The sequence below is a fragment of the Ciconia boyciana genome, chromosome 2 (genome assembly GCF_034638445.1).
Source record: "Ciconia boyciana chromosome 2, ASM3463844v1, whole genome shotgun sequence".
Lineage (NCBI taxonomy): Eukaryota > Metazoa > Chordata > Aves > Ciconiiformes > Ciconiidae > Ciconia > Ciconia boyciana.
In genome coordinates this window covers 96,927,813-96,955,172 of record NC_132935.1, presented here as the reverse complement: position 1 = coordinate 96,955,172, position 27,360 = coordinate 96,927,813, and the positions used below count along the sequence as shown (strand labels likewise).

The window sequence follows — 27,360 nt, the reverse complement described above, 5'->3', positions numbered from 1 at the left end:
TCATTATTTTCTTCAGCCAGTGTTGCTGAGATACTTGGAGCAGAGTCCTGCTTGCTCGGCTTGTCCAGGAGGAGCGATCCTGGCTTTTAAGCTCAGCTTTGATGCAGCACCCAAAAGAGACACTGGCTCAGGAAGCAATCTCTGTTTATTATGTAGGTTAATTCAAACAGACTATAAGGATCTTTACTGATGTCAGTTTTTCTTTTGCAGAGGTTTGATAATCTTTTAACCTATTGTTTAATTACTCCATTTTGAATTATTATTAGTGCTGAATGTTACGATGAATGGTTACTTTTACTTAGTAATCCAGTGAGGAAGAAGGCGGGGAAAAGAATTTAAAGGCATCTTGTGAGCTATATGAGGAAAATCTTGGGCCAAGATTTAACGTAAAAGCAAAAATGCCTGAAGTCAGACTCAAAATCTTCCCTAAATACCCATAAAAAAAAATTTTACCTTATTGGACTGTGTGGTCTTATTAACTTCAAGTGGACTGTATGCATCCATGAACATGTAAATGTACATCCAAGGTCCGAGACCTCCCAAGGTACCAAAGGAACTGGTATGACTTTGAAAAGTCCTGATCACCCAGTATTTCCTGTTAACTCGCAAGCTGCGATGCTGCTTGCTAAGTGCCCTTGTGTGCCAGCCCAGGTATTTAAATGGGTAAGTGCAGGCTGGTGAGCCAAACTTCAGGCATTCACTTTTAAAATTCTGGACCTTGTTGTGTTAAGACTTTATCCTTGCGGGACTGGAGACCCCATGGCTCCTAATGGCCCCTTGCAAAATTAGGTTTGGCTTTCCATTTAGCCTTCATGTGACACTGTGTAGTGCTACACGGAGCAGGAATTCTTCGTCTTTCCTTTGCAGCCTGTCAGAACAGTGATTAAGCAGACAAAGGGATTGATTGTTTTTTAATGAAATAGTCTATCTGGCAAAAAATGAAGTTGGGCTCGCTGGAGACTATCCATGCTTTCAGTCGCCTCTTCAGAAATTCATAAATAGTTCCCTCAAGAAAACAACACATTTTTTTAAAAGCCTGAAATGTGTTTTTAAACATTTTGATTTTTCATCCTAAGTAGCATTTTGTTCAAAAAACCCTAACTGAATATAATCTTTGTGAAAGGAGTAGAAATTGTTACATTTAGCCTGGAATACAATGCCTTGATACAATGCTAAGTGTTTCTGTAATGGGAGAGGAAAGCTTGCTGAGAGTTGGAAATTTTTTTTTCCCAACACTGTGTCTCCCTCCTCGCCCTTCTGTTCATCCAGTTAACCAAAAGATCAATTATTCACGTAGCTCTGCCTCTAAGTCACGCAGCTATTAAAAAAAAAAGTCATCCATTTATACCATCATAAAAAAGTCTAGATTGGAAGAGACCTCTAGAGATCATCTGGTCCAACCTTGCATTAAATTATTCTTAGTCTAACTGATGTCAGGACTTGTTTGGCAGTCACAGGGGCCAGTTCAAATTTATCAAGGACTACTAATAAAACAACAGCTTCAAACCTGTCCAGAAACCTGGGAAAAAATTGAACTAAACCTTCTGGTACCTCACAAGCTAATTTTCCCATTCCCAAGTGTAACAATACTTCATTAAAGAGGGAAAGGGAAAAGCCAACTGCATAGGTAAGTGCAGTATCACATGAATGTAGTAATGTATAATTATTTCACAGTCCTCAGTGAAGACTAAGTCTACGGGTAGCTTACCTCTTCTTGTGGCAATCTGTTGTGGTTTGGGACCACCAGAGCCCACGGGATTGGTTCCTTGAACCTTCCTTCCTTTGCTTTGCTCCATGTTCATAGCTGCTTTGCATAGCTGCTGTCATTTCAGCTCACAGCAAAACCACACGTGGTGTTGAAAACTACCACCATCCCATAGCATAGGGGAAACTCTTCCACCGCTTCCTCTCCTGCCCCTCAGCTCTCAGAAGCCACTGTGCAGTTCACAAGAGAGGCTTTAGTAAGAAGTCTCTTTTTTTTTGTTTTTTTGTTGTTTTTTTTCCCCCCCCTAGGAGGCAAGACTTGCACCCCACACTGGAAGCTATTTCTCTAGGAGGGGGGGCCCACACACACCAGCATGGCTTGTTGCCCCAACCTTTGCTATGCCAGTAAAACGACAGTCCTTTAGTCACTTCATGCCAGACTTCCTTACCTTAAGGGAAATGCCTGCCAAGCACAACAGCACAGCCTGTGTAAAATAAACATGTGTTAGGCCTCTCCACTGCTCCCTTTCACTTTTCTCCCCTTTTCATCCCCAGATGCCAATAAAATACTCCTCCCTTTGGGGTTTCCTCCCCTCCACCACCACTGGGTGCTCTTCCAGCTCTCAGCCCCCAGGCTTAGGTTCGGTTACTTACTCAATGGGGAATGGCGTTTGTCAATTCTAACGCTCTGTGTTAAACTGTACAATTTAAAAGCAGCTATAACCTTAAGCACAATTATTTAATCACAGCATTTAGCAGATTACAGGTTGAAAACACTATATAAACATCAGGCTGGATTTTCAGGCTATGCACTTGAAGGCAGGGCATGGATAGGGCATTGCTTTTCTATTATCTTTCCACCCATCGCCCATGTCATTAATGGCAGCAAGTAATAGCTACAGGGGTTGCTATCATTTTCTCCATCTTGCAACAGTGTCACAGCCTGTTCCTCTGTCAGCACTTGCTGGAGGGAAGCATTCTCTAGAAAAACCTCCACCTACTTTTGAGATGCCTTCTCACACACCTCCATGCTAAGGATAGTGGGAAGGAGTGTGAATAGTCATCTGCATGTTCAAGACAGCCTTAAAACCTGTTCCTGGAATTTGGCTATGTCTGCACAGGAGGCTGCTCTGCAGAAGATACCTCACTTGGGGATTAAATAGCCAGTGCAGAGGTCCATGATATTGCAGCTTGCCTGCATCTGCCCCCAAACAGCTTAATTCACAAGTATGTTTGTACTATATTGACTTCTCCATTCCTTTTCCTCAGATAAGAGAACATCTCCTGAGTTTGTGAACTGATTCGTGTTTCCAAGGAACTGATGAAATCTTTCCAGTACCTTTTTTTCAGAGGCTTTTTCACTTTTCAAACCAGATTGGTGGGGACTATTCTTGTGACTCAAAGTGCAAGGCTCCTGTACGCTTTGCTCGTGGGTAAACTGAGGCAGAGCATGAGGCCTTATCTGCAGTCACCCTGCAGGCCTGTAATGGAAATAGAAATAAAACCTCTGATCACTAGTCCATTGCTCTGTTTGTTAGGCCATTCTGTGTCGTATTTCCCATGGTGGACAAAATTCCAAATTTTATCATCCCCATCAGCAGATCGTTGTTCAGGAATAGGCCATTGAGTAACTCTTTCTGCTGTATGCTTCTCATCATTGCTCTTGTATGGTGAAGACCTGGTACTGCTGTTAAATGTTGGAGTGACCCAGGGGAACTGGCTGACTATTTACTCAGATTAATCTCCTGATTTTCAGTCGGGCAATTGGTTGCAGCAGCTTCTACTCTATTTTCTCTTGTTGATTCTATGCTGACTCTTTTCTGATCGCTTCTATCACCTTCATTTCTTTACATATTGCTTGTGAAATTAAGGTTGTCTAGCAGTGGCCTTGCCTTTGCCAAACTGTGCAATTTATTTGTTTCTGAAAGTACTCAGTTTCCTTGTGACTAAATCTGACCAACTCTTCTGCCTTTCCTCCCCTCAGCAAATACTGAATTTGCCAGAAATTTTCATGTTGGCCATCTCAATGGGAGGTCTAATAGATAAATTTCCCTGGGAAAAATATTTGGGGTTAGATGACCCAAACTCAGAGTGACAGGAACCTATGTCCACCTGTTTCTCAATCGCCATGTGCCTGATCTCAATGCGAGCCAGTGTCGGCTTTTCTTTTTTCTCCAGAGGGGTTTAAACCCAAAACACTTTGTAGAGTGGCCTAATGTTCAGGCTGGCTTGGTAAAGTCTCTGCCCAGCAAAGGGCTTCCAGCAAATTGTCATGACAGAAGCACCAAACCTCCAGGAATACTCCGTCTTTGGGCAATGGCAGAATATGAGGGCAGTTGCTCAACCTCAGATAGATGATGTATGTCACAAGCAATCCCTTAACACAGGACTACTGTACTTAGCATTTTATCATAGACCTGTAAAGCAAATGTTAATCTATTTTAGCATTCGATACATTTTGTCCTCAGCTGCTGTGATCAGAAAATGTGCAAGTGGCTTATACCAGTTTGTACTGTTTAGTGTTCACCACAGCCACAGAGCTACACAGATTTGGTTCCACTAATCCTGAGAAGAGCCCTGTGGGATGGCACTGTTCACATTTCTACAAGATAGGTAAAATTTTCAGCCCAAGCATACAGAGGGAATATATGTCAGAAGAAATTAGACTGTGATCTTTCTGGGATGCCGACCGCGCGTGTGAGCTGCAGAATCCAGGCATGGGGCTTTTTGAGCATCCTCCCTGCCTTGTACCTGGTGGTTGCATTGACACCTTCGGAGACTGGGATACTCTGGCTTTTGCATGGAAGATGAAAGAAAGGCTAATTGTGTTCTCCTGTATCCTGCGCACTTGTACAAAGGCTAGAGGCAGTCTGACCCTAAGTGTTGATGATTCAAGTTAAAATTGTCTCCAGATGACAAGAAGCATTCATTTTTTTTCCCCTATCATCCCCAATACACAAATCTTTTTTCAAAATGAGATTATCTCCTAAAATCAAAAGCTCTAATTAATTCTACCATTTTATCTGCAACAGGCACTGTTAACATCTCATATCATGCTCCAATAAATTTGCCCACAGAGATTAACAACATTTGAGGGAGGAAAAAAAAAGGGGGGGGGGAAGGAGGGAAAGAAAGCTCTTTTGATTGAAGACCAGAAACTATTCATCTAATTAGCCCAGGTACAGCATGGCATTAACATGGCTATACTGCTTCTAGGATCAAATTAGTGTCCCTACACGGTGCGCTGCTGCACCACCTCCTAGCTGCAGAGCTAGGCTGGATGTGCCTAACATGGTGCTGCATGCGTCCTACGGGAAAAATCCCACTGTAAAATAGAGCATTTCTGCTCCTTACCAGAAGCCAAAGTAGAGAGAAGCCTTTGCTAAAGAACTGTTACTGCCGAAGGTAGTTCAGCTGTGGCAGGGCAATATAAGCACTTTCTTGCTCAAGTGTGTAACTGGGTGAGATCCTTGACCTGGGAATATGCGGACAAAAAAAGGCATTTGTGAAGGAACCACGTGGGATATCAATTTGATCATAAAAATATCAGCAAGTGCATCAAATTCAGTCTGTAAACAGAGAACTAGAGGCTGAAGCTTTTTGAACAGGATCTAATTTCATTCCAAAGAGATGCTAGTTACCCACTGGAGAGACAGTAAGCGCAGATGAAAAAAACAGGCAACTGCTGGAAACTCACGTTTGCACTACATGTGAAGGAAATGGGAGCTTGCAACACTGGGTATTTGTGCTGGACGAAATGATTTGCATAAAGGATGGGACCAGAAATATGAATCAAAACCATACCCTTTTTTTCTTAAACAATGGCAAAGTTTATATCTAATAATTCAAGTTCTGTGTATGTGGTTCCATGCTTTCTGATTCCAACAGGGACTTGAAATGGAAATGCCAAACCCATATGCAGGGCATGATGGATCACCATGTATGCATAGGAATAAAAAGGGTTGTCATTGGAAGTAATTTTGCGTTGAATTACACAAGGTGTAATCCAATTGAAATCAGCAGAACAGCACAAGGTGTAATGTAGTGTGCAAAATGTGATCCATTGCATGCAATTTCAACAACAGGGATACTGTACCACTCATCTAAGTAATGTGCTAAAATTGAATTTGTGAAAGGTAGAGGGAGAAGAATTGTGAAGAATGGATGCATTTTATAATTGGGAAATACTCTTTCAGAAGATGACTGAATATATATTTTTAAGGCTAATTTATTACACTTGGAAATTGTTTGCTTCATAATAGTGCTGTTGGACCCCTAAAATTCAGCAAGTTCCCTCACTGGAATGGTGTGGGACCAGCCAAGCCTGCCAGCCTGGGAGCTCTCAGTATCCATTTTCCCCTTTGACATGTGTCATATTATCTAATAGTGTTCCTAAATGAACTCCGTCATCATCAGTAAATCTTTTTCTCACGCCTTCGACCAACAGTGTTTCCCCAGGAAAAGCAGCAGGTCTCACACTGGCGTCCCTTGGCACAGTGCCCTCTGTTGCCTGCAGAAAAAAAAAAAAAAAGAAAAAAAAGAAAAAAAAATAATTCTCATGCTGTACCTTTGCTTAAACAACAGCAAAAGTGGCAAGTCTTCCAGGAGCAGAGTAGGGGAAAAATAAAGTGGGTGCCGTGAGTTTGGTGCGGTGTTTTTCAAGTGTCGGGGAAGGCGAAGCATGGTCTGCGCTGCTCAGGCTCATGAACGGCCCCTTTGCCAGCATCCTGTCAAAGCTGACAAGTGAGTTTATTCAAGGCTTGCAATATAAACATAAGACACAGTTATGTGGTTTACTCATTACCTACGATCTCCGCTGAGGATAAGGAAAACGACATATGATACCTTTAAAACTTTTTAAAAATTGAGAAGTCGCCCGGTGATGGTAGTATTTAACAAGCTGCGTTTTCAAGACATAATCTACTGTCCAGTCACTTGCTTAATGCTCTTGAGTTTGAGGATGCCATTAATCTATAATTTTTCATTGAATTCTGCCTGGTACTCATGAAAATTTGAAGTTCTATGTAAAACACTCTACCCCGCCATGTATTTGGTGATAACCTGGAATAACTTTGTGCTTCCCAGGAATCTTATTTTAGATCTACATCTAAAATAATATAGATAATATTTATCTATACTTATAATACAGATGATAATGTCAGATGTAAATCTAAAATAGTAATAATATGTCTTACTTAAGGCATTCAGCTTCTATATGTAAGCTAGATCAGCCTATATAAATTTAATTAAAGGCATTTGTAATGGCCACGAGCTGAGGTAAATGTAACAGATATCATGGTTCAGTAATGACAATTAAAAATCCAAACTAAAAGTGTAACTTCTGGTTAACTCATAATAATTGTCTATTTTTCTCTTGCCAAAGTGAGAACGGAGAGTTAACATTGTTTTGTGGATTACATATCAATTCACTATGTTCTTCAAAACTAAAGTTTTATTTTTAACATCTTCATAACATTTAGATGTGAGTAAATCTAGCAACACAAAATTTTGGAATAAAAACTCAAAATGTTTTCTTCTAAAGTTTCAAACTTTTGTAAATTATTTTCCAGTTTCAAATCTTTGTTTAAACCAACTAAGAACCTATAAATTCACTGAAAATACAGTCAGTGTTTCACTGTCCAGGAACTCTCACTGTTTATGCAGTTTTTGTTGATGATTTTTATTTTTCTTCACTTCTGCATTCTGTGAGATTTTTTTTTTTTAAGGGGGCAGGCTTCTTTCTCCTCTCTTATGCTTTAATAGTTTTGAATGCTTTTTTAATAATTCTTTATAGATTTTTTTTCTAAAGTGCAGATTAGAAGCAAAGGCCTGTATCTACAAAGAAGCAACCTGCAGATACCAAGCTTTGTCAATGTAGTTACTGAATCATGAAATCAGGTGAGCGGGAGTGCTAGTCACAAGACCACAAGTCTTGAGGAAGAGTGAATAAGTGAAGCAGCTGGAAATGCAGGAGGTAGGACCCTTCTCTCCCCTTCCTCCTGATCCCAAGTCTTAGTTCTTGCTGGCCAAGTTGAGGTAGGCACCTCTCTCAGAGGAGGTTTGGGTCTAACCCCAGGATGCTGCTTTGGCTCATGCAGTCACATACTCTTCTCATTAAAAAAGTGGGAAATATGCTAGCGCAAAACCTTACATTTGGGCTGCCCAAAGGGCCATATCTGCAAAGTAAAATGAAAAGTATCCTTAAGGGAAATAAGTTCAATCTGTTGAATGGAGACAGTGAGTATTTACCATGATGTTCACTAACAGGAATTGCTACTGAAATCAATGCTTTAAGACAGCTGTGTGGAAGGCAGGAGTACTCTTTTCCATTCCCAGATGCATCACTATGTTTCAAAAGCACTTTGGGTCAAAATGCTGTCTCAGACTGGAATTTCGTCTTTCCAAGATGCCTCTGTCTTATTCTATCTTATGCAAAAGGCTTTTATGAGTTGCCTTAGTAATGCCCAGTAATGCTCTACGAAGTCATTGGTAGAGACACATGTTGGCCATACTGCTGCCTGAAAAGGGAGAGCTGTTACTTAATATGGCAAGTTTGCTTAGATCATAATCTGTATTCTGTCTTCTAATGAAAGCTGGCTCATGCCAAAATTTATGCTTTTATCCCTAAGACCCAGCATCACTCTGAAAACAAGCACCAGTAAATGCTTGTTCAAGCTTTTAGTAACCAGTCACCTGGCTATTAATAATTCCTTCATTTTTACAGTGGTCAGGAGGCACTTAACAAATCTAACAGTTTTGTCTATTCTTTCATTAAACTAAAACCCTAGATCAATAGTACAATATGAATGGAATAATTGCCTGTCATCCAAATTCCATGCTGTACCCTTGATGTGGTATTGATAAGGGCTACCTGATCTCTTTGTGGAGTAGAAGACGCTGTAGAAATGCAGCTTAGTCGTGCCATTTCTGTGGTATTCTCAGGACATAGACTGTATAATTGACTACAGATATCTTAGCTTAAAAGCCATCTTAGAGTTTCATCCAGTCCTAGTAATACGTGTGCAGTCCCATGGGCTGCATCCAAGGATTATGCTAATTTTATTAGCAACTCCTCTTGCTTTAATTAAACTGTATAAATTCCCACCTGGTCACTGTTGTGCCAACACCCTTCTTTTCATTTTTATTTGAATTTATAGATAATCTGTGGTTTTGCACTTCAGTTCTGATTTCCTTAATTATCCATTGTGTTTTCCACATGAAATAACACAATTTTGAGGGGTGAATAGGGTTTCAGATTGAGTTAATGGGTTTGAGTGAACCTCTGGATCAAAGCAAAGACCTAAGTTTCTAAAGCTGGCCAAGTCTTTGTAGGAGCAGGTATTCAAAGTAACCTGCTGTCTGAAAGCACCAAGCTATATGCTGCTGTTCAAAACATCTGCAAGCAAGCTCTGTATTAACATTTATTTTACTGTGTTTATACCATAAAGCAGAGCGATGTGAATTCCTTAGTGGACTGTTAATTTACCTGTTATACACTTTCAGATATTTCCAAAAGCAAATATGAAATGATTAGTAATCTGTTCACATGCTCACAAAATGTTATTAGCAAAATGCCTTGGGCAGTATGTTATGTTGACTAAAATTGATAATTTTGTGTTTTAAAACTAAAGTTTTAAAACTAAAGCAACTCCCCCTGCCCCCAACAAATTTCAGGACCTGCCCAGAGCCCAGACCTCCTGGTCACATCAGGTCTCAAGGTGTATGTTGAGCTGAGGGGGGAAAAAAGACCAGAAAACCCACAGAAAAGCCCCCAAGAGCAGTGATCTAAGGTTTGCAGTGATCTTGACTCTTCAGAAAGCCTCACTGATAGTCTTCTTTGGAGTCCTGCAGTTTAAAATGGCTTGTTATCTGTAAAATCACCATAAGGAGGTGATTCTGGCATTTACCACTCATTCTACCTACATAGGTTTTAAAGTGTGTATGTTGCTCTGAAGAAATCAAACCTGGTTCTTTTTTTTACTTCTGCATAACTTTGTGTCTCCAGCTGAGTGGGGTTCTGACAGAGCCAAAGCCCTGGACGAAATATCTCATACTCCTCAAAGAAGGGTTGTGATTGTTCTTTTTTTTAAAGAGGACCAAAGAGCAAGCTGTTTAATGGTATTTGTCTAAGCATCTCTTTTTTGAATAATGGTTTCCATGCCTCCCAGACTCAAATATAACATGACACTTCCTCCTAAATGCCAATTATTCTGTCCAGAAGACTTGCCCAAAAGTCTACTCCTCAGTTTCACACCAGACCCACAGGATAAAGAACATGGGGTATTAAAATTCAATAAAAGCTGTTGTGATATTAAGACTGTGCAAAAAGCCTATGCACTGGCTGAGTATTGCTTGTATGGTTGCAACATACTTTCCAGCAATTTACATTTACAGCTATGAAGTAATTGAATAAAGAAATGCATCATCATTTTCTTTTTTAGCACATGGGTGAATTATTTTACCAACATGTGAAGGGGTGTTCATATAACATCACGGTGCTTTGTGCTAGAGAAAAACAATTACAGTGAATAAGGTAGAATGGCTCTGTTATTGCAGTACATAAGACTTTGATTACATACTGCCAAGATTCATACCAGCCTAGTAGTTGTTGACAGATAAAGTAACAAAAATGAAACTCATTTATTTTTTCTTTATTGAGACCTCAAGGTAAAGCAAATTTTCAGTTCTTGTACTTACTACATTGAAGGAACAGAGACTGACAGCCAAAATGTGCCAGTCCAGAAATATAAATTAAACCTAGTTTCATATCAAAGTTTCATTTAGTCTCTGAAAAGGAGCTGCTGCTTGGATTATTTTTGATCCTAAAACAAATACACTGTAGACTACCGTAGTGTATCTTGGATGAATTAAACCCCTTGTACATTTAGCTCTTGTGTATTTTTCAGGATACAGATCTATGTCTATTCAAGCAATTTTAAAATTTGTTATGGACTTAATTATTTTACTTTTTCTCTGTTTAGTAATAATTTACTGCGTTTGCAAACCCAATGAATGTGAGGATGGTTTTAATAGAGTGTAGCACTTTGGCTGAAGGAAGAACATATTTTGAGGAAAAAGCCCTCCCTCCCCCCTTGTGTAAAGAAAATTCTTCTGGCTTTTACTGGGATTTTCTCTAGGCAGCTAGATGCTGCATTATTCCTTGATAAGTTTAACAAATGACTTTTTTTGTAAACTTGATTAGTTTCTAAAGAGCAGATAAAACTAGCTGTTGAAATGGAAAGTGCTAAAATGAGTGGTTTTATCCCATCAAAATCTTGGATTACCTAGCCCAACTGAATATAATTGCTGTTCAGATTAATGAGGCAGTATTCTAGTATCTCCTCTGTAATTAAACACTTCTCTGGTTGAATACAGTATTAAAGATGCACCAGACGTTGAAACCTCAGTGGTGAAATTTAAAACTGTTGAAATTGGAGGGGTCAGCTGTGAAACACAAATTCCTCTGGAGCATGGGTAATTCACTTGTACAATGTGTTTCAAGAATAATTTGGCTTATGTTGGGGATGTTGGATATTTTTAATTTTTTTTATCTTTCCATCATCTAAATTTGAGAATTTTTCTCATTAGTTCCTGAGCGAAAGTAACATAAAGTGCACTTGTTTCCAGAATTACCTTTTCTGACCTTTCACAAGATGATAATTGCAGTACTAGTAGGCTTAGAGGAGTTGTTAAAAAAATTAAGCTTATAAAGTAGCAAAAAATACCCCTTTGCTTGCTGGTGTCGATTTCAAAATTAACATTTTGGTTCATGTGCTTCTAATAATCGCTGACCCTTACTTCATGTGCTTTCCACAGGAAATGAATACAGCAGAAATTACTTTGACCCGTTGATGGATGAGGAAATAAACCCAAGGCAGTGTGGGATGGAGGTCAGTGAAGAAGGTGAGGCAGAATTAAGTATGTAATTTTGGTGTCAGAATATTCTTTTCCATTCACGAAAATGAGGTGACAAAGATCACATATGCAGTTCTATTTAAATATTGAGGTTTACAATTTAAATTATAAGCCTTAACCGCTCTGAACACGATAGGCAGTATACATAGTCTTTGATCAAGGACAGTGAGTTAATGGACGGGTAAAAGTGAGGCTGTGCTGTATTCACTCTGCTACCGTAGCAAAATGAAGCACGTTCCATGTCTACACCATGTTCTCTTTAATCAGCGAAGTTAGTGCAGAATTCAGGACTAAGCTGTAGCTTTTTTGCAACCCTGCTCCCAAAGTCCTTCTTGGAGAGCAATTTTATTACCGAGCTGAACGTGTGCTTACCTAACAGAAAGAAACCCCAGTCCATAAAAGTTCCCAGCATACAAGGAGGCTTTTTTGGTTTTCTTTTTGCCAGTTTAGCTAAGATCTTTAGCTTGCTGTCTGTGGGCGATAGCGAGGAGTAGGAGGGTGTGACTCTGCAGAGCTGGGAGAATAGAAGTCATGCATAGGTATGAGAGAGATTAACCAGGAGGTATTGTGTAGCAGAGGAAATTCGCCTTCGCTGTCATGGCTTTTAGATAAAAAAGGGTGGGAATGGGCCTGCCCGAATTTGCATGGACTTAAGTAAGATCATCATCATGGTAATGAAGTGCTTAGCTATGCACTGAGTGCTTTGGCCCAGCTCCTGTTGTTAAGTGCTAACAACCTGAAAGTACGCAAGACCCAGTTCTCCTGTGTTACCTTCCTAGCTCTTTCTTTTTTTAAACCTTGTGCTTATTTGTCCTGCAGAGGAGTGCAGAGACTCTCTAGACACGCAGTTGTAGTCAAATCTAAAAAAATTGTCTACTATAAAGGGTCTCAAAGTAGGTAACTTCTGAAATTCATGAGAAACTTCTACTTTGAGTAGATATGGAGGTTTAAACTTTTGAGGCAAAAACTTGTGTGACTGAGAAAGCAGGCTCTAATGCATGTCAGTAACTTGAATTTCTGTGTACTGGTGAAAAAAATCAAGGTTTTTCAAGGGTGAATTACATCTAACCCCTGTAACTTCCCCATTCATTGTATAGGACAGCAATGTAATACCTTGGAAGTCAACTTCTGGCTCAGAGTTTTTAAATGAAATATTTTTTTTTTTTTTTTCTATTGGCACTGTCTTGATTCATCTTATGAATAGGCTTCATGAGTCACGATCTGCTTCATAACCAGAGAATGACAAGCAGATTAGATTTCTGTAACTGTACGTGTGCCTAAAAATGTGTATGGATAGAGTGGTGACATAAGGGATACATGGAAGTACAGTTTTCATCAGGAGAAAATGTTCTCTTGCCTGTGTTGAGGAGGTTGAGTGATACACACTTAACACTAAATGTTGGGGTTTTTTGGTGGTGGGGTTTTTTTATGTGTTTTGTTTTTTTTTTGTTTTTTTTTTTTTCAATTTGGACAGATGAAAGCTGAGAAAGTTCATCCAGTTCCGGGGGTGGGAGTGGAGAGGTGGTTTTAGGCACTTGCATATCAGGCTAGACCTGAGATCCATGTGTGAACAGTTGTTCTTTGGTGTTCCTCCTTTTTCTCCCCAGCAAAAATATCACTCAAAGGTTGGGGTAACATTTATTAAAGGTCTGTTAGCAATGGTACTGGCCTTAGGTTGGTTGTGTTGACATCTGCAGAGCAGTTATAATGCTATAGTTACCAACACTTCTGCCAAGAGCAATTCTTCCACCTTGGAGATACTAAAAAGCTGTCTGGACATGGTCTTGGGCAACTTGGCTCTAGGTGGCCTTGTTTGAGCAGGGAGGCTGGACCAGATGACCTCCAGAGGTCCCTTCCCATCTCAACCAGTCTGATTCAGTGATACTCACAAACCAGGCTCACTGTCTGGTTTCCTTTTCCTTGCAGAAGTGTTAAATAAGTGGAACTACATTTGTATGTAGTGGACAGAGTTAAAAGGACCGCCAGAACTGAAATCTGGTCCTGCACAGTCATCCCCTGATTGGAAACCACATTTGTTTGCCTCCTCTTTCCAGCTACCAGCTTGTCACTAACAAGAGACAAAAGCAGAACAGAATGAAGAAATCAGGGCACACTTTAAAGTTACACTGTTCTTATGACTTAAGCAAGTCAGGCCCAATGCCCAAAGAGAATAGCTGGTGAAAAGCAAATCTTCAGCCACTAACTCTATTACACAAAGTTAAATATCATTTTAATGTGTTCATCATATGGGATTCTTTAATGGGTTATTCTGTGAAAATGAAGATATTAGCAATTATCTTTTCTATATTTAATAAATTAAATTTGTTCTGGAAATTTGTCTGAGTTGATAATGCCCTGAGAACAAACAACACCCCCACCATGGATTTGCTTCCCCCCCTCACCAAGGGAACATTTCAATGTTACACGCTAAAAGAAATGTGAAAGATTCTGTACTTGCAAAAGAGGTTTGCAGAAGCCTCCCTCTTTGAATGCTCAGCGTAACTGAAAAACTTAGCTCTGAAATTTCATGGTAAAGAAAATTTATTCTTTGAGATGGATTTGAGAAATAGAGTCTTGGGATTCTATTGGGCACTTAAGAGCCACCCAAGGTCGCTTGTAGCTATACTTCAATTCACCTACCTTGTATGCATTTCTTTAGTCTTCTTCCTGCCTGTCTTCACTGACAACTTAGAGAAGCCAAGGTCTGGGAGATCTGGAGAGAAGACAGGCTCAACCTGTCATTTCTCCTTTGAATATAGACATTTGAAGTGATTTTTTAGGTCTTATGGAAAAAGGTACGTGTGTGTGTGTATCCCTTGCTCCTTTTAAAAATCTGCAGATGTTACTGGGAATTTGAATGACTGACCAGCCACAAAATCAAAATTCATAGTGTGCTGCAATGACTACTCATACTAGGTAATGCATTAGTATTATGGACAGCAAGGTAAAATTTCTAATAAAGATCCAAAATCACGTTAGAAAAGAAATTAGGTACTCTGATTTTTATTAAGGGTCAAATAGAATTAATCTGGCAATTCGAATATAAATAATCATTTCAACTAGTTTATTAGCAGAATTAGTAAACCAGTTTCAGTCCAGATCAAGATATAATATTGCTCACCATTTAAAAGTATATGATTATGTTTTTTTTAATTTTAAACTGTTTTTCATAACTTTGAAGAAAATCATGGTCACCTCTGCTATGAAACTAGCACTATGAAAACTATTTTAAGTGTCAAATGGTTTCTTAACTTTCGTATCTTTATATCTTTCTTTGTAGTTTAAAATAGTGTTTCCTGAAATACTACTGGAAGAAACAATAGATGTTTCACTGTTGTTTTTTTAAGATCCTGTGCAATTTGATGAGAAAATCCTGTATGGTAAACTGATGAAGCTCCTAGACGAAGAAAACAAGATGCTGGACTTCCAAGGTAAATAACAAAATCATTTGCATAAAGAAAAATAAAACTCTTTTGAGTCTGGATGTGGGGAGGAGAATGGGTAATCCATCCCCTTGAACTCAGAAGCAAAAGGGACATTGATTTTAGTGCAAGCCTGTAAGATCTTTTTCCCCAAATGTTTTTGTTTTGAGTCATGTTTATGTGGTTTTAAGTGTAACTTAAGTGGCGTGCTTTCTTTAGCCTGCTTCATTGCATGCTGAATTCCACCCTTATGAAAGAAGACTGGAAATACCGTTGCTTATGTGCTGAAAGCTAGCAATCTAAGTCCTTATTTAAGCTCATAAATGGGTAGGCCATTTGTCAGATGCACAGGTCACGTCACACAGTGTTTGAGGTTATCTGTGTAAGGATTTACACTGCTAGGTGAGTAAGAAAATGTTTTCTGTGGCTTTGTTAGAAAATACCAATTGATGTTCCATCTACAGTAAAAACAACAAAGTGTAGGAGAAGAGATTTCTTCACCTCAAGCTAACAGCCTTACTTTGGCTTCACTTATTTTTACAGGCATTATCTAACACCCAGTTGATTCATGAGACTGTTACCACCACAGCCTTTACACAAGGTGCATGCCTGCTGCTCTCCTCTGGTTCATCCTGGGAGAAGTGACATACAAACAAGTCCCAGCTCAGGGCTGCCTTGTATTTTTGGGTATCCCCCCCTCCTTTTTCAGCAGAGGTCTTTCGTGCAAAAGTATTTTCTGTTCCTTGTATCTGTATGAGGTTTCCTGTTATATTTCAGTTATACACAGGACCTACTTTGTCAGAGAGACAGAGCAGGCAGTTGCCTACGGCACTGGAGCTCCAGGAGCTGCAACATGTTTTATGACTATTTAGTTTGTGAGCAACTTTGTTCCAGAAGAGGCAAACGTTTTCATTTGCCTCTGGTTGCAAAATCCCTTGAACTGGCACTGGGCATATAAGTAACATCTTTGAAACCCATTTTGTCTCATTTTAAATGCAGTGAAAAGACAGTACCCCAATCACAGCCAAATTAATGCAGATAGTTTAGGCAAAAACCTTTAACAAATTATCAGCAAGCTCTCTGTTGTTGCATGTTAATGTGGAGCTCCACATTGTTGAGAAAGATTATAGCAGTACTGCAGGTTGATTGTTGCTTTTATCCTGCAACAACTCAGATTAAAATAGAAACAAGTTTGGCTGTGACGTCAACATTATTTCTATAGGAAAGATTGACATGGTGTGTCTGTCTGTGGTACTTATGTAGTCTCCATCTACCAATATTTATAGTATTTCATATTCTTCAATAGCTTTATCATGAAAATAACCCTGTACGATTAAGGAAAATGTCCTGATGTCATTTTACAGGGTGCCCCAGGGTGGGGTCCAGTACCCTTTCCATTAGCTTTCTGAAAGTTAGCTTCTGGGGCTCCCCCAAAGTGGTGGGAGAGGGAGAGAGAAGCACCTCTGGGCAGTCGTTCAGCCCACCTCACACACACACCTCTTAGCTGATTAGACAAATTGCACCCTGGAAGCAGTTCTCTTTGCTTTGGCTCTAGAAAGGTCTTGGACAACTGACTTAGACTTTGCCATTGCTTTTTGCATGGCTAAAGGTAAGTGAGCTGAATTGCACCATGTGTATTTGTCCACTTTTAAGCAAGGGAGCCAGGGGGTGAAGGGGAAGCCTTCCCCATCCATCAGTGGTTACTCTCTCCTTCAGCTAGGTGCCCTAAAACTTTATATTATATTACAAATAACATTAATGAATATTGTTAAGATGAACAGATGCTTTACAGAGGATAATAGCAAATAGCATATTTAGAGAGAAGTAAGGTTTCACTGATCTCCTCAAATGTATATAATTTAAACTCACCAGCTACATTTGAACTAAAAATGTCTTTTTCTCCAACTAGTTTTATCAAACCACCATGAGAGGCAAAATGCTCTTATTACTGTTTGGCTATGTGGGGTGTGAGACAGGTTCAAATCTCTCATCCGTCCAAAGCCGTTTGAACGTACGTGGTGTGCTCTGCAGACAGTGATCTAGGGCTGAGGCTGCTGAGGTTGCTGAGCTGCCAGCTCACCGATTCAATTCATGGGCAAGCAAATACATTAACACGCGTGTCTCGCACTCCATGAGCATGTCAGAGCCCCCCGTGTGGGCATGAAGGCAGTGAGTGGGGGAGACACCGCAGCCCGCTGCTGTCTTGCGTCTCGAGCGGTGCCTCAGTGCGTCTATATGGGTATCAGAGCTCATCCTGCGGGTGAATGTTGTGCCCTGTCCTAGCTGAATTTTTTACTTTTCTTGGCTTGGGTGAATAAAATCCAGAAAAGAGCAAGATTTTCCTGAGGCAGCGAGGCTTGTGCAGTCTCCACCTCTGTGTGTGTATATCAGGCTGTATTTATTTCTGCCTGTCTGTGTTTCTCCTTCCCAATTTTTGAACCTGTTGTTCACTTCCAAACCCTTTTTTTTAACAGAGAGCAAGTCTCACAGGTCTGACTTCCCTACCAGTTTTATGGAAGTGGGCAGCTGAACAGAGCAGACAAGCATTATTAATGTCTCCACTGAGGGAAAAGCTAATATGGGAGTTTGACCCTTATTAGACATCAAAAAATCCATAGAAAACTAGGATTCATTTGGTTCCACTCTTACAGAACTGCTTCTTTTCTTCATTTGACCACTGAGCTGAAAAATCACGTAGTCATACAGTCCTAATTAATAGATGGTCCCCAAAGGAAAGGAAAGAACGTGGCTCAGAATTTATATAATTGTATATTTAAAGCATTTTGTCACTGAGTAACCTGTTGGTCACTCTTGTGGTATGTGTTAGTTCATATTATAAGGCAACTTAAAAGGCAACATTGGTTGTTTGTTTTTTTAGAGAAAGATGTAGACTGTATGTTTTTTACCTAGGGATAAAATCTCTCAAACATTGTAAGATCATGATCCATGCACATCTAAAATGATGCTAGGTAAATACCATAAAAAATATTTTCTATTATATTATGCTTTGGCAGCAACCGAAAAATAGAAGTGCAATGTTTTGCAGCATTTTAGTTGTTTGAAACTGATGCATGAGTCTTCGGTGGTGTACTTTTTTAGCTACAATTTATACACAGAGTATTCTAGAACCAGGCAGCCAAAATGCATTTTCCATGTGGAGTTTATAGCTGCTTTATACATTCAAAGCCATGCTGAGGCGTAGTCTGCTGGTGAACCTACCCTTTAAATTCTCATCTCGGTATATAAACCACTGCTATCTGACGGACAAATGCAGGAGTAAATGAAGTTACAAGCAGCCAAGCTAATACTGGAGAGATTGTTTTAACTACAGCACAGCATCTGCAAATACAGCTGTGCTAAGGAGAAGTAGTGATTCAAACTACGTGGAAAGTATGACTTGCAGTGTTAAGGACAGCCGAGGCAATGAAAAGTTTGATGCAGATGCTAACAACTTGAAGCAGCCAGTTTTTGATTAGTTTATCAATCTATCAATGAATTTCCTCATAAATTTTCAGCCATTTTGTCCCATGTGTACAAAGTAGTAACATTTTTAACACTGTGGCTACTTCTGTACAGCAAGGAGGTAAAGGCTTTATTTTGGTCAAGAGTTGCTCTGGGGCAGCAGCTCAAGCCTGGGTCAGTTCAGAGAAGGAGCAACCTGATGGTGACCGAGTTTCAGAGATCTCTTTGCAAAGCCAGTGTGGAAGGAATAGACCAGCTGAACAACCCTGTTCTCTCCCTGTCTCTAGCTCAGGCAAATGAACAGTTTTTCCAACTGTGCTTAAATGAGCATATGTATCTTTTCATCAAATATTTTTCAAACATGAATCATAAATTATGTCTGTTTTTTTAGCAATAATTTCCCGCGAAAAGGCTTTTGAAAATGTTCTCTCTCTTCTTTTGCTCTTTTTCCACAAAACGTGCTAATGAGGCCAGCGTCTTCCACCAAAACTGAGTTCACTTAATATGTTTCCTCACAAAAATAACAAACACAAAAACCAAAGAGGATATTTTGATGAATCTCTGCATGGTTATCTTTGTGAACCAAATGTTTTTACTCCTTTTTTGATATATAAAGACTATCTCTCTAAACCCAGAGGATCCTGAGATAGGAATGTACAGTCTTCCCAGGATGTAAACTTGCACTGCTCCTGTGAAAGCAGTAAAGCAGATGATTTATACCAGCTGAGCATATGGCCTGTTGTGTACAACACAGCATTGAGGGGAACAAGCGATGCTGCATCTTCTGCTGTTGGCAATGTTTCCTTTTCCAACTCTTCCTGGAGTTTCTCTCCCCTAGCCAAACCTGTAATGTTACAGTAAATTTAAATGTAAATATTGTTTTGTTTTTGCAGTTAATAGTTGTAGGTCAAATCACTTTTCATTAGGCTTGTAAGATGCTACATGAAGAGATTGTGTACCCTAAGGTAATGGTTTGGGTTGTTTATATCTACTGTACACTTCCCCCTACATGATTTTGAATTGTATCCTGTTGTAATTAAATAAAAAAACCACCCTACTTCCTGTGTGTTGGTGGCACCGAGGTGATTTAAGTACTCGGGAGGCTCAACAATTAAAGTCATTAAACAATGAGTAGTGAGCAAAACTGAAAATTTTAATAGCCTTAGTTTTATCTTTCCTTTTCTGGTCTTCATTAGAGAATGAGAGACTTCAAAGGGGATTGGAAAAAAAAAAAATCTTTTAACTGCTTTCATGTCTTAGGATGGACAAAGAGAAAAACAAATAACTATATATGGCAGTTTCTTGCAGAGAAAGGCACAGAGAACTATAAAAACATGCACTTCCACACAGAAATATGAGGCAAGAAAGATAAAGTCAGATGTGGACAACCTGATATCTGTCATTTCTTAGTGATCCTAATGTGGAGAAATGAGCAAAAATAGTCATCTATTATTTATGACCCAAACTAGTATTAGTACCGTAGCAGATATCAATGAGAAGATCTATTTTTTATGTAGCGTAATGAATTAAACTGAAAAAAGGACACAGCTTGTCTTTAAGGTTGACTTTACGAGTGGGATTTATTTTTGTTTATGTGCAGCAGGTACCCTTTGGTTCTGCATATGGCACTGCAGTGAAATCAGGGGAATGATGTGGGTGAGAGCAGAGCCGGACCCAATTAATTAGGCAGGAGCTGCACGCACACACCTTGGGGAGGAATCCGATCCTCCGGGGTGAGTGGGAGGAAGATGAAATGCTCAGAGTGGCTCCGCCTAAAACTCCCTTTCAATTGCAGTTATTCCTCCTCTTCCTCAGGAGCGAAAGCCAAAGTCGTTCCAAATCCCAGTTCCTTTAAGATTTGCAGGGGAGCGAAGTGACCATGGAAATGCAGAGTGCCCCTTTTAAAAATTATTTAAGGAACAAGCTGCAGGTGCTAAATTTGTCCCTGTATGCAGATGTTGCTCTTGAGGAGAGTTTTCCTGGTAATGGCACTTGGAACCCACCAGTTGTTCTACTGCTGTTATTTATTACTGTTCATTTTATGGCATGAATTATTGTCTTAAAATGTTGGTGGGCCAAACACGTTAACTGAGAAGGTACTAGCCGGTGAATGAACTCCCATTTGCTACGAGATAATCTGCCACTTTTGTTTCAAGCAGCCTGTGTCGCCACTGAAGATTTTCCAGACTCCGTGATGCCTGTCAGCTCCAGTAAGGCACGTGACCTTCACAGGGAGCTTGAAGATGAAGTGATTCCTTCATATATCGAACAGTTTGAGAGAGATGTTCAGGATGACATAATTCTGCTTGGCAGCTTTTCACTGGAACAGGTCAGAGTTAAGAACTATAAGACAATTTTATCGCTTGCTTCATAACATGATGCTGGCTTGTTAACCTTGTACACCCCAATTCTATTTCACTGCCCAGCGATACATATATTGAAAGGGGAAAAGATAACCCATTTCATTGGCTTGCTTTATGTGACTGGCACTTTGCTTAAGCTAACAGCAGGACCTTTATCTTTGTCTCCATTTCAATGTGAATAAAAATAGATTGCCTTCATTGCTTCTTTCCTAAACAGTGGAGTGTCTCTGACTGCTCTGTAGTAAGTATTGCAATTGAGTTTCAATCAAGAGCCTAAGCTTAAGACATCTCTCTCTGCCAAATTTAACAGAGGCTTATTCATCTACCAGTGAGCAAGTTCAGATTGGAGCCCAGGAAGGATATTTAGCAATATTCATTGTACAACAGATAAGATTATTCCCAAATTATAAATCTGTTGTGTTTTTCAGAGTAGCAAACTTTCCTATGGTTTTCTTTTTGTCATTTCATAGTCTAAAGAGACAAGGTCGGGTTCATGTTGACAAAGGCACAAGTTTTCAGGGCTGAAATGATACTTGTGGACACCTAACTACCATTTGTCCCTTTGAAAAATCTTGTACCAAGACTAGGGGACAGGAAAAGAGATTAATTGATGAATCTATCATTTTTAATTAGCAACATGAGAACAGTGCACTGTCTCTGATGGGCTTAAAATAGGTTATCCAGTGACTGATGGTGATCTAAGCTTTCTTTTATTTTCAGAGGAAGTTTTTAGAATTTTTTCATTGCAGGACTAAACCTCATCACTGCCTTCTGTATGTTGGTGAGGGAACAATTCCCTTCCTTGCTGCTTCCCTCTAAATCCTTGTGTAGCTGTATTTCCTTCCTGCGGACTTTTTTGTAGCTGTATGCATCATGCATAGAAGACGGTTTGGGCAATGTTGTTCAGAGATCATGAAATGGGAGGGAAACATGAGGGAAAAGGACTCGGATGGTACTAAGAGCATCACCTGCCTCAGGGGACTGAGGGAGCAGGAACCTGGGAACAAGTGAACGGAGCGTGTTGCACCTTTCCGGAAGACTTTATAATATGTTGAGAGTTTACACTTTAACTAAGTTTGGGCTATTTGGATGCCCCCAAAGATTCCTGAGGCTCTGTGACACCTGAAGGAGCACAATATATTTGTCAGTCCTTTGTTTACCCTCCCTCTAAACATGGTCACTGGGAGACTGGTTGTCTTAGACTATTTTTGGAGGTGTTCAGCAATGCTTGTTCCCTAGACAGGAGCAAGCTATCTGGTCATCCCAAAACAACATTCTGCTTTTTAACTGACAACCGCATATGTGAATCCACATATAATGCAATATAATATTGCATTTCTTGCTTATTTTCTTCCAAAAGAAAGAAACTCCTCATTTAATGTGATTGATTGAGCTGGTCTACCATGAGCTTACAGATAGGTACTCAATACTTTATACTGCACAGAAGAGGTCCTGAATGCCTGTGTTTTCTGTCCCTTTCTCCCACACATCTCTAACTTCAGTTGTCCGTGCCCTGTTTAGGAATTCAATCATACTGACATGGTATCAGCTGTCACATCTGCACCCTGCAATGCGGAAGGTAACAGGAGGATCACTGTAAAATCTATATTGGCTTCTAAATCAGTGATGTATACGTCCGCCCTTTCCTTGGAAGCACATAGAAATGGTGTATTCAGTCGCTTTGAACAGAAAATAGAAGGTGACATTGGAAGTAAGGGCTGCAAACACACACCTCTTACATCATACTGGTATTCAAAGACATCTAACAATAATGTGAGCATGCTTATTCTTCTTTAATTGACCTTCTTTATTCTTTAACAGACTGTCTTTACTCTTTGATCTGTGTATATACCCCTATAGCACTGCAGTGTTGATGCCTTTCCGCAGCGGCTACAGGTTCAGTGTTAGACTTGCTGCCATGGTCTTCAGAATCTGTCACTGCCATCTTTGGGACACTTCCAGCTTTTGTTGTTTGAGTGTATGGTTTGAAAAAGTCTTTAATTTGCCACATGGCATTTACTTCTTATTCAGAAAAAAACCCTTTCCCTTCCTTCTGCAGGTTTAGTGAGTAGCAGATGTACTTTAGCCAGCATAATTTATGATTAGCTAATTTAATCTGCCATAATGACATAAAGTGAGCCTGAAACAAGCTTCTATCAATTTTGCCGTTAGAGGTAACATAATATTTTCAAATGTCTACCAAACTGAGTAATTATCCCTCCGGCTGAGTGAAGGAGTCTAATAGACATCTCTCTCACATTCTTTTGCTTTGACAAAATGAAAAAAAGACATGGGAAAGCAAGAGTTAAAAATAGCAAGTGAGAATTTACAGTACATGAGACTGGTTTTATGAGTGAGGTTCAGAAACACCCTTGAGTTGCTGCTGTTTCTTTTTAGGCTGCCAAAAATTCTCTCCAATGAGGCATCTGATTTGCACTAGAGCTTTGCTGGCAGCATTGGCATGAAGAGGACAGCTATGTATTAACTATCTATGCTTTAGTTCATTGCTTTTCTTCTCTGCTTTGTAGCTCTACAGTAAATGGGTGGCTTTTGATTAAGCAGCAGCTCAGTGCATGAGATCACCATGATTAAAAGTTTTTGAAAGAGCAGATGCGCTTTCCAAAATAATAATAATAATAATAAAAGGTTTATGCAAGATTTTCGCTCTGGAACTTTAAGCTGCATCATTACTTACTTCATGTTCTGTTTTGTAAATGGAAAAGCTGATAGTTGAGGTTGGCAAGAAATACATAAGGGGAGATCTGACAGATTCTTGTAAAGAAAGCATTAAGCAGATGTCCATGTTCTGTTAACAAACACATTAAAGAATATTAAATTTGGAAAGCAGTACTGTTTCCTGTGGCCTACCATGTAGGCCTACAGATTTCAAAAGCCCTAATGACATTTGCTTTTAATAAAGAAAATTAAAATCTATTGAGAGAAAATAATAACTTAGGGACTGTGTTGTGGTAGAAGCTGAGCAGGTACAACCAAGGCAGGGTATGCAGAATGCCGCAGAAAACCATCTGTCATGAGACAATGCAGGGACACATGCTTATGGGCAGAACTTGATCTTACAGAGCATAGAAACATGCAAGGAAAGACCTGACATAATGCTGGCTTAACGTGTTTGATTAAAGGCAAGATGCTTTCAAAACATGAGAGACTGTGCCGAGGATGAAGCAAACACTGGTGATTGGGGTGGGATTGCACTTGATGGGCCCTTGGCAACATGATCTTGCCAGTCATTAATTCAAATACTGTGGAAAAGTACCAGCTCTAGGATTTTGTGCTGTTTCTGAACTGAGACAATAAAAGTGATTACTCAGTTTTATTTGGGTTGTCTCAGAAGAAATTATTAGTGGGGCAATTGTAAGGATCAATACTGCTCCAGAAGTCAAGAACATCTTCCCTGCTTGCCTATCTTCTTCCTGCAACTTGGTCGGTATTCTTAACTAAACATAATTTGTTCACAAGCTCCATCTCCCTCTACAGGATTCAGCCCTCTGTGCTGCGCATAACATCTTGCAGGACTTGGTCATTACAACTAGAATAATCAGTTTTGATCCATGACCTCAATGTGAGTTACTCAAGAGCCTCTGAAAGTAAAGTGCAAGTTTTGCTCTTCAGTACCAGCAGTTGAGTTATAGTAGTAAGAAATGAGCTATTTGTTGCAGGTGGATGGTAATAAAATGTTGCCTTTCATCAAGAGATTTACCTTTTGGTTAAACAAAGGTTAATGCCTCTGGGTATTAGACCTAATATTCTTACAGGGTCAATGTCATCACTGCTCTGACTCCTTGCCAAGTCACAGAGAGATCAATTTATATGATGATGGAGTGATCAGTTTTTCTTTGGTTAATGGTGGATAACCTGTGGGTAAAATTTGGTACTATGTAAGATGATGACAAATCTACCCTCCAACCAGGAATTTAATTAGTGGGATCAGGCCTTGGTCATATAAAACACCAATGCACATGTGCTTGCATGTTCTACCCCATTGGATAATACCGTCATTTATATCCCGATGGTACCTGCAGACCTCCCCTCAGCAAAGCCATAGCCTACTTAAGCATTGTACAATCCTGTGTGATCGTTCTTCGTGATACTTATGTGAATATGTGCACCTAAGAGCAATGCAGAATTGAAGGTGACCTTTCCTCAGCCGAAACCTGGCTACTTATTTTTGACATTTGCCAAGATTTGAAATGACTGTGATGTTCAAATGAGTCATTTTTTTGTTTATTGAGAATTGCAGGTCAAGAATACAAAAGCTGGCAATGTTTCTTTTACACCGTGTCTTAAAAGTGGGTGACTTCATTTTCGGTGAGCTACCTATATGCTACGCTCATTATTTGAGTGTCAAAGCATCTCTACAGTCTATTAGTATAATGTTTTCCATTTCATTTATGTGATATAATAGGAATTATGAGTATCTCAGTTTTACAGAGGAAGAACAGGGGCACAGATTGACTGAAATCTACACCCGTCAGAAGTGCTTAGGACCTAATTCCCTTTTGAAACCTGTCATTAGGCCAGGCTCATAGAATTCATTATAGTCCTGCCAGGTAGACTGCTCCTGGACTGGTGCAAAAGCACTACGCTGAAACCTATGTTTGAGGGGAAAAAACACAAGGTGAACTTCCCAAAGCCTGGGGTATTGGGCTTCTGGCCCTTGGACTTCTGATGTCCTGCCTAGCGAGTGTCTGTGGTCCTCAGATGTGTGTCAGCACCCACCCAGCAGATCCAAAGCCTGACCAAGATGCCAGTACGTGTAGTTAGGGGACTTCTCTACCTTGTAGGCTGGCAACCTAAAATTTCTATCTTTGTTCTATCAGGTTTGCCCCTGCTTCCTCAGTGGGAAGCCTGGGAAGCCTCCCAGTTTCTAAGGTTCCTCCTTGTTTCTTCTAGACACTCAGATATACACACCTTTTTTTTTTTTTTTTTAGAGGTGGGGGGGATGGAAGGAGGAGCATGGAAATGAATGTCAACATAAGCAGAACTGTGGAAAAGGTGGTTTATATGTTTATAAAGGACCTGTCACTGTGCTGTCACAAACCCCTTAACATTGATATAGCTGCTTTTTGTAATTCTCCTTTGATTGCTTTGTTCAGGAATTATGTGGATTTTAAGTCAAGTAAATATTTAGATGGAAGTAGTGAAAATCTTCTATATTTCTTGTATTTTTCACTAAAAAGGAGTTCACTTAGTTTTTACTGTGTTCTTTCATTCTTTAAGATCAGAAGGGCAATTAAACAACTAAAGCAATTCTTGATATTCTATTGAGCTGGAACAACGAATCCTACAGCTACTGTAAATGATGATACTGCATTTGCAGCTGCTTAAGGTAATCTGACTGGTCAGCTCTCTGGCTCATTATCCTTATATAAACTCCAGTAAGGAAGTCTATTTCTATGGTTCAATAAACAGAGGCAATTGGAAAGATTCTTCAAAGAGAATCAGTGATTGCCAAATCCTGTTGAAGTTTAAGTGACTTCATCAAGTACTGACTACCTGTTAAAAAGAAGCAGAACTCAGGTGAGGATTGTAAGGAAAGAGAGAGCATGACTGATGTAAAGAGGCACGAACCTGCAAAAATAAATACACTGAAACCAAATTTTTAGTTGCTCATGTGTTGTCCAGAATGACTTTTTTTTTCCCCCAGGGAGGTTTTATTTGTATTTTTAATACATCTGGAGCAAAACTGTAGTCACAGGTGTAGCTAGGTCTACTGTTGGTTAACTTTTATGACAGGAGACTCCTTAGCAGTATTAATAGACTACACAGATTTTATGAGCTACAGATAAATGTATTGCTGTAAATGTTGTAATGTTTTTGCTTCTGCAGTCTTACAGTAGAGCTGAATTTGTCACGTGGAACCTATGCTGGATGGTATTTTTGAACTCTACTTCATAGAACAGATTAACTCAGGTGAAGAAGGACCAGACCTCTGGAGGCTGTCTAGTCCAACCTCCTGCTCAAAGCAGGGCTAACTTTGAGGTATATCGGGCTTTCCATGTGCAATCTGAGTTTTTAAGGGCTTTGGAGTTGTTCACACCAGTTCGTTAGTGAGAAACATAACCAGCTCATCTGTAAGTTAAGAGGTGTAGAAACACTAGGAAAGACAGTCCAGTTGCACTACATGCATGCTTACTTGCTTAGTACAAAGGTGGGAAATCATTACTGTTGCTCAGCCTGCTGGCAATCTGTTAGCACAGTTGGTTTCTCTCATGACTACGCTAGACCCTTAAGACGAGATGCAGCTTTCAGGACTAGGTGGTTACAATGAGAACATATACTGAAGTGCATACATTCACTCAAAGGTGTGTCAGCATAGTACGATGTTATGATACAATTGCTCATGTCAGTATTCAAATCAGAGAAGGAGGGCTTACATTTCAGCTGAAAATGTCAAATGACTTCCACCTATAACTTTTAGCAGAGATATGGAGCAGGATGTGGGCTTGCAGCAGGAGATCCAATACTCGATACAG

At 39.7% G+C, this 27,360-nt stretch overlaps 1 protein-coding gene across 1 annotated transcript in view; it reads left to right on the top strand.

Annotated features, from left to right (window-relative positions):
• Positions 1-27,360, top strand: part of LOC140647234 (uncharacterized) — a gene marked incomplete at its 5' end in the record, with an annotated part of 149,875 nt that overhangs the window by 1,039 nt on the left and 121,476 nt on the right. Inside the window, 3 exons of the mRNA XM_072851597.1 lie at positions 11,521-11,622; positions 14,967-15,050; positions 20,663-20,832. Of these exons, the coding sequence (XP_072707698.1) occupies positions 11,521-11,622; positions 14,967-15,050; positions 20,663-20,832 (356 nt within the window). The remainder of the gene's footprint in view (positions 1-11,520; positions 11,623-14,966; positions 15,051-20,662; positions 20,833-27,360) is intronic.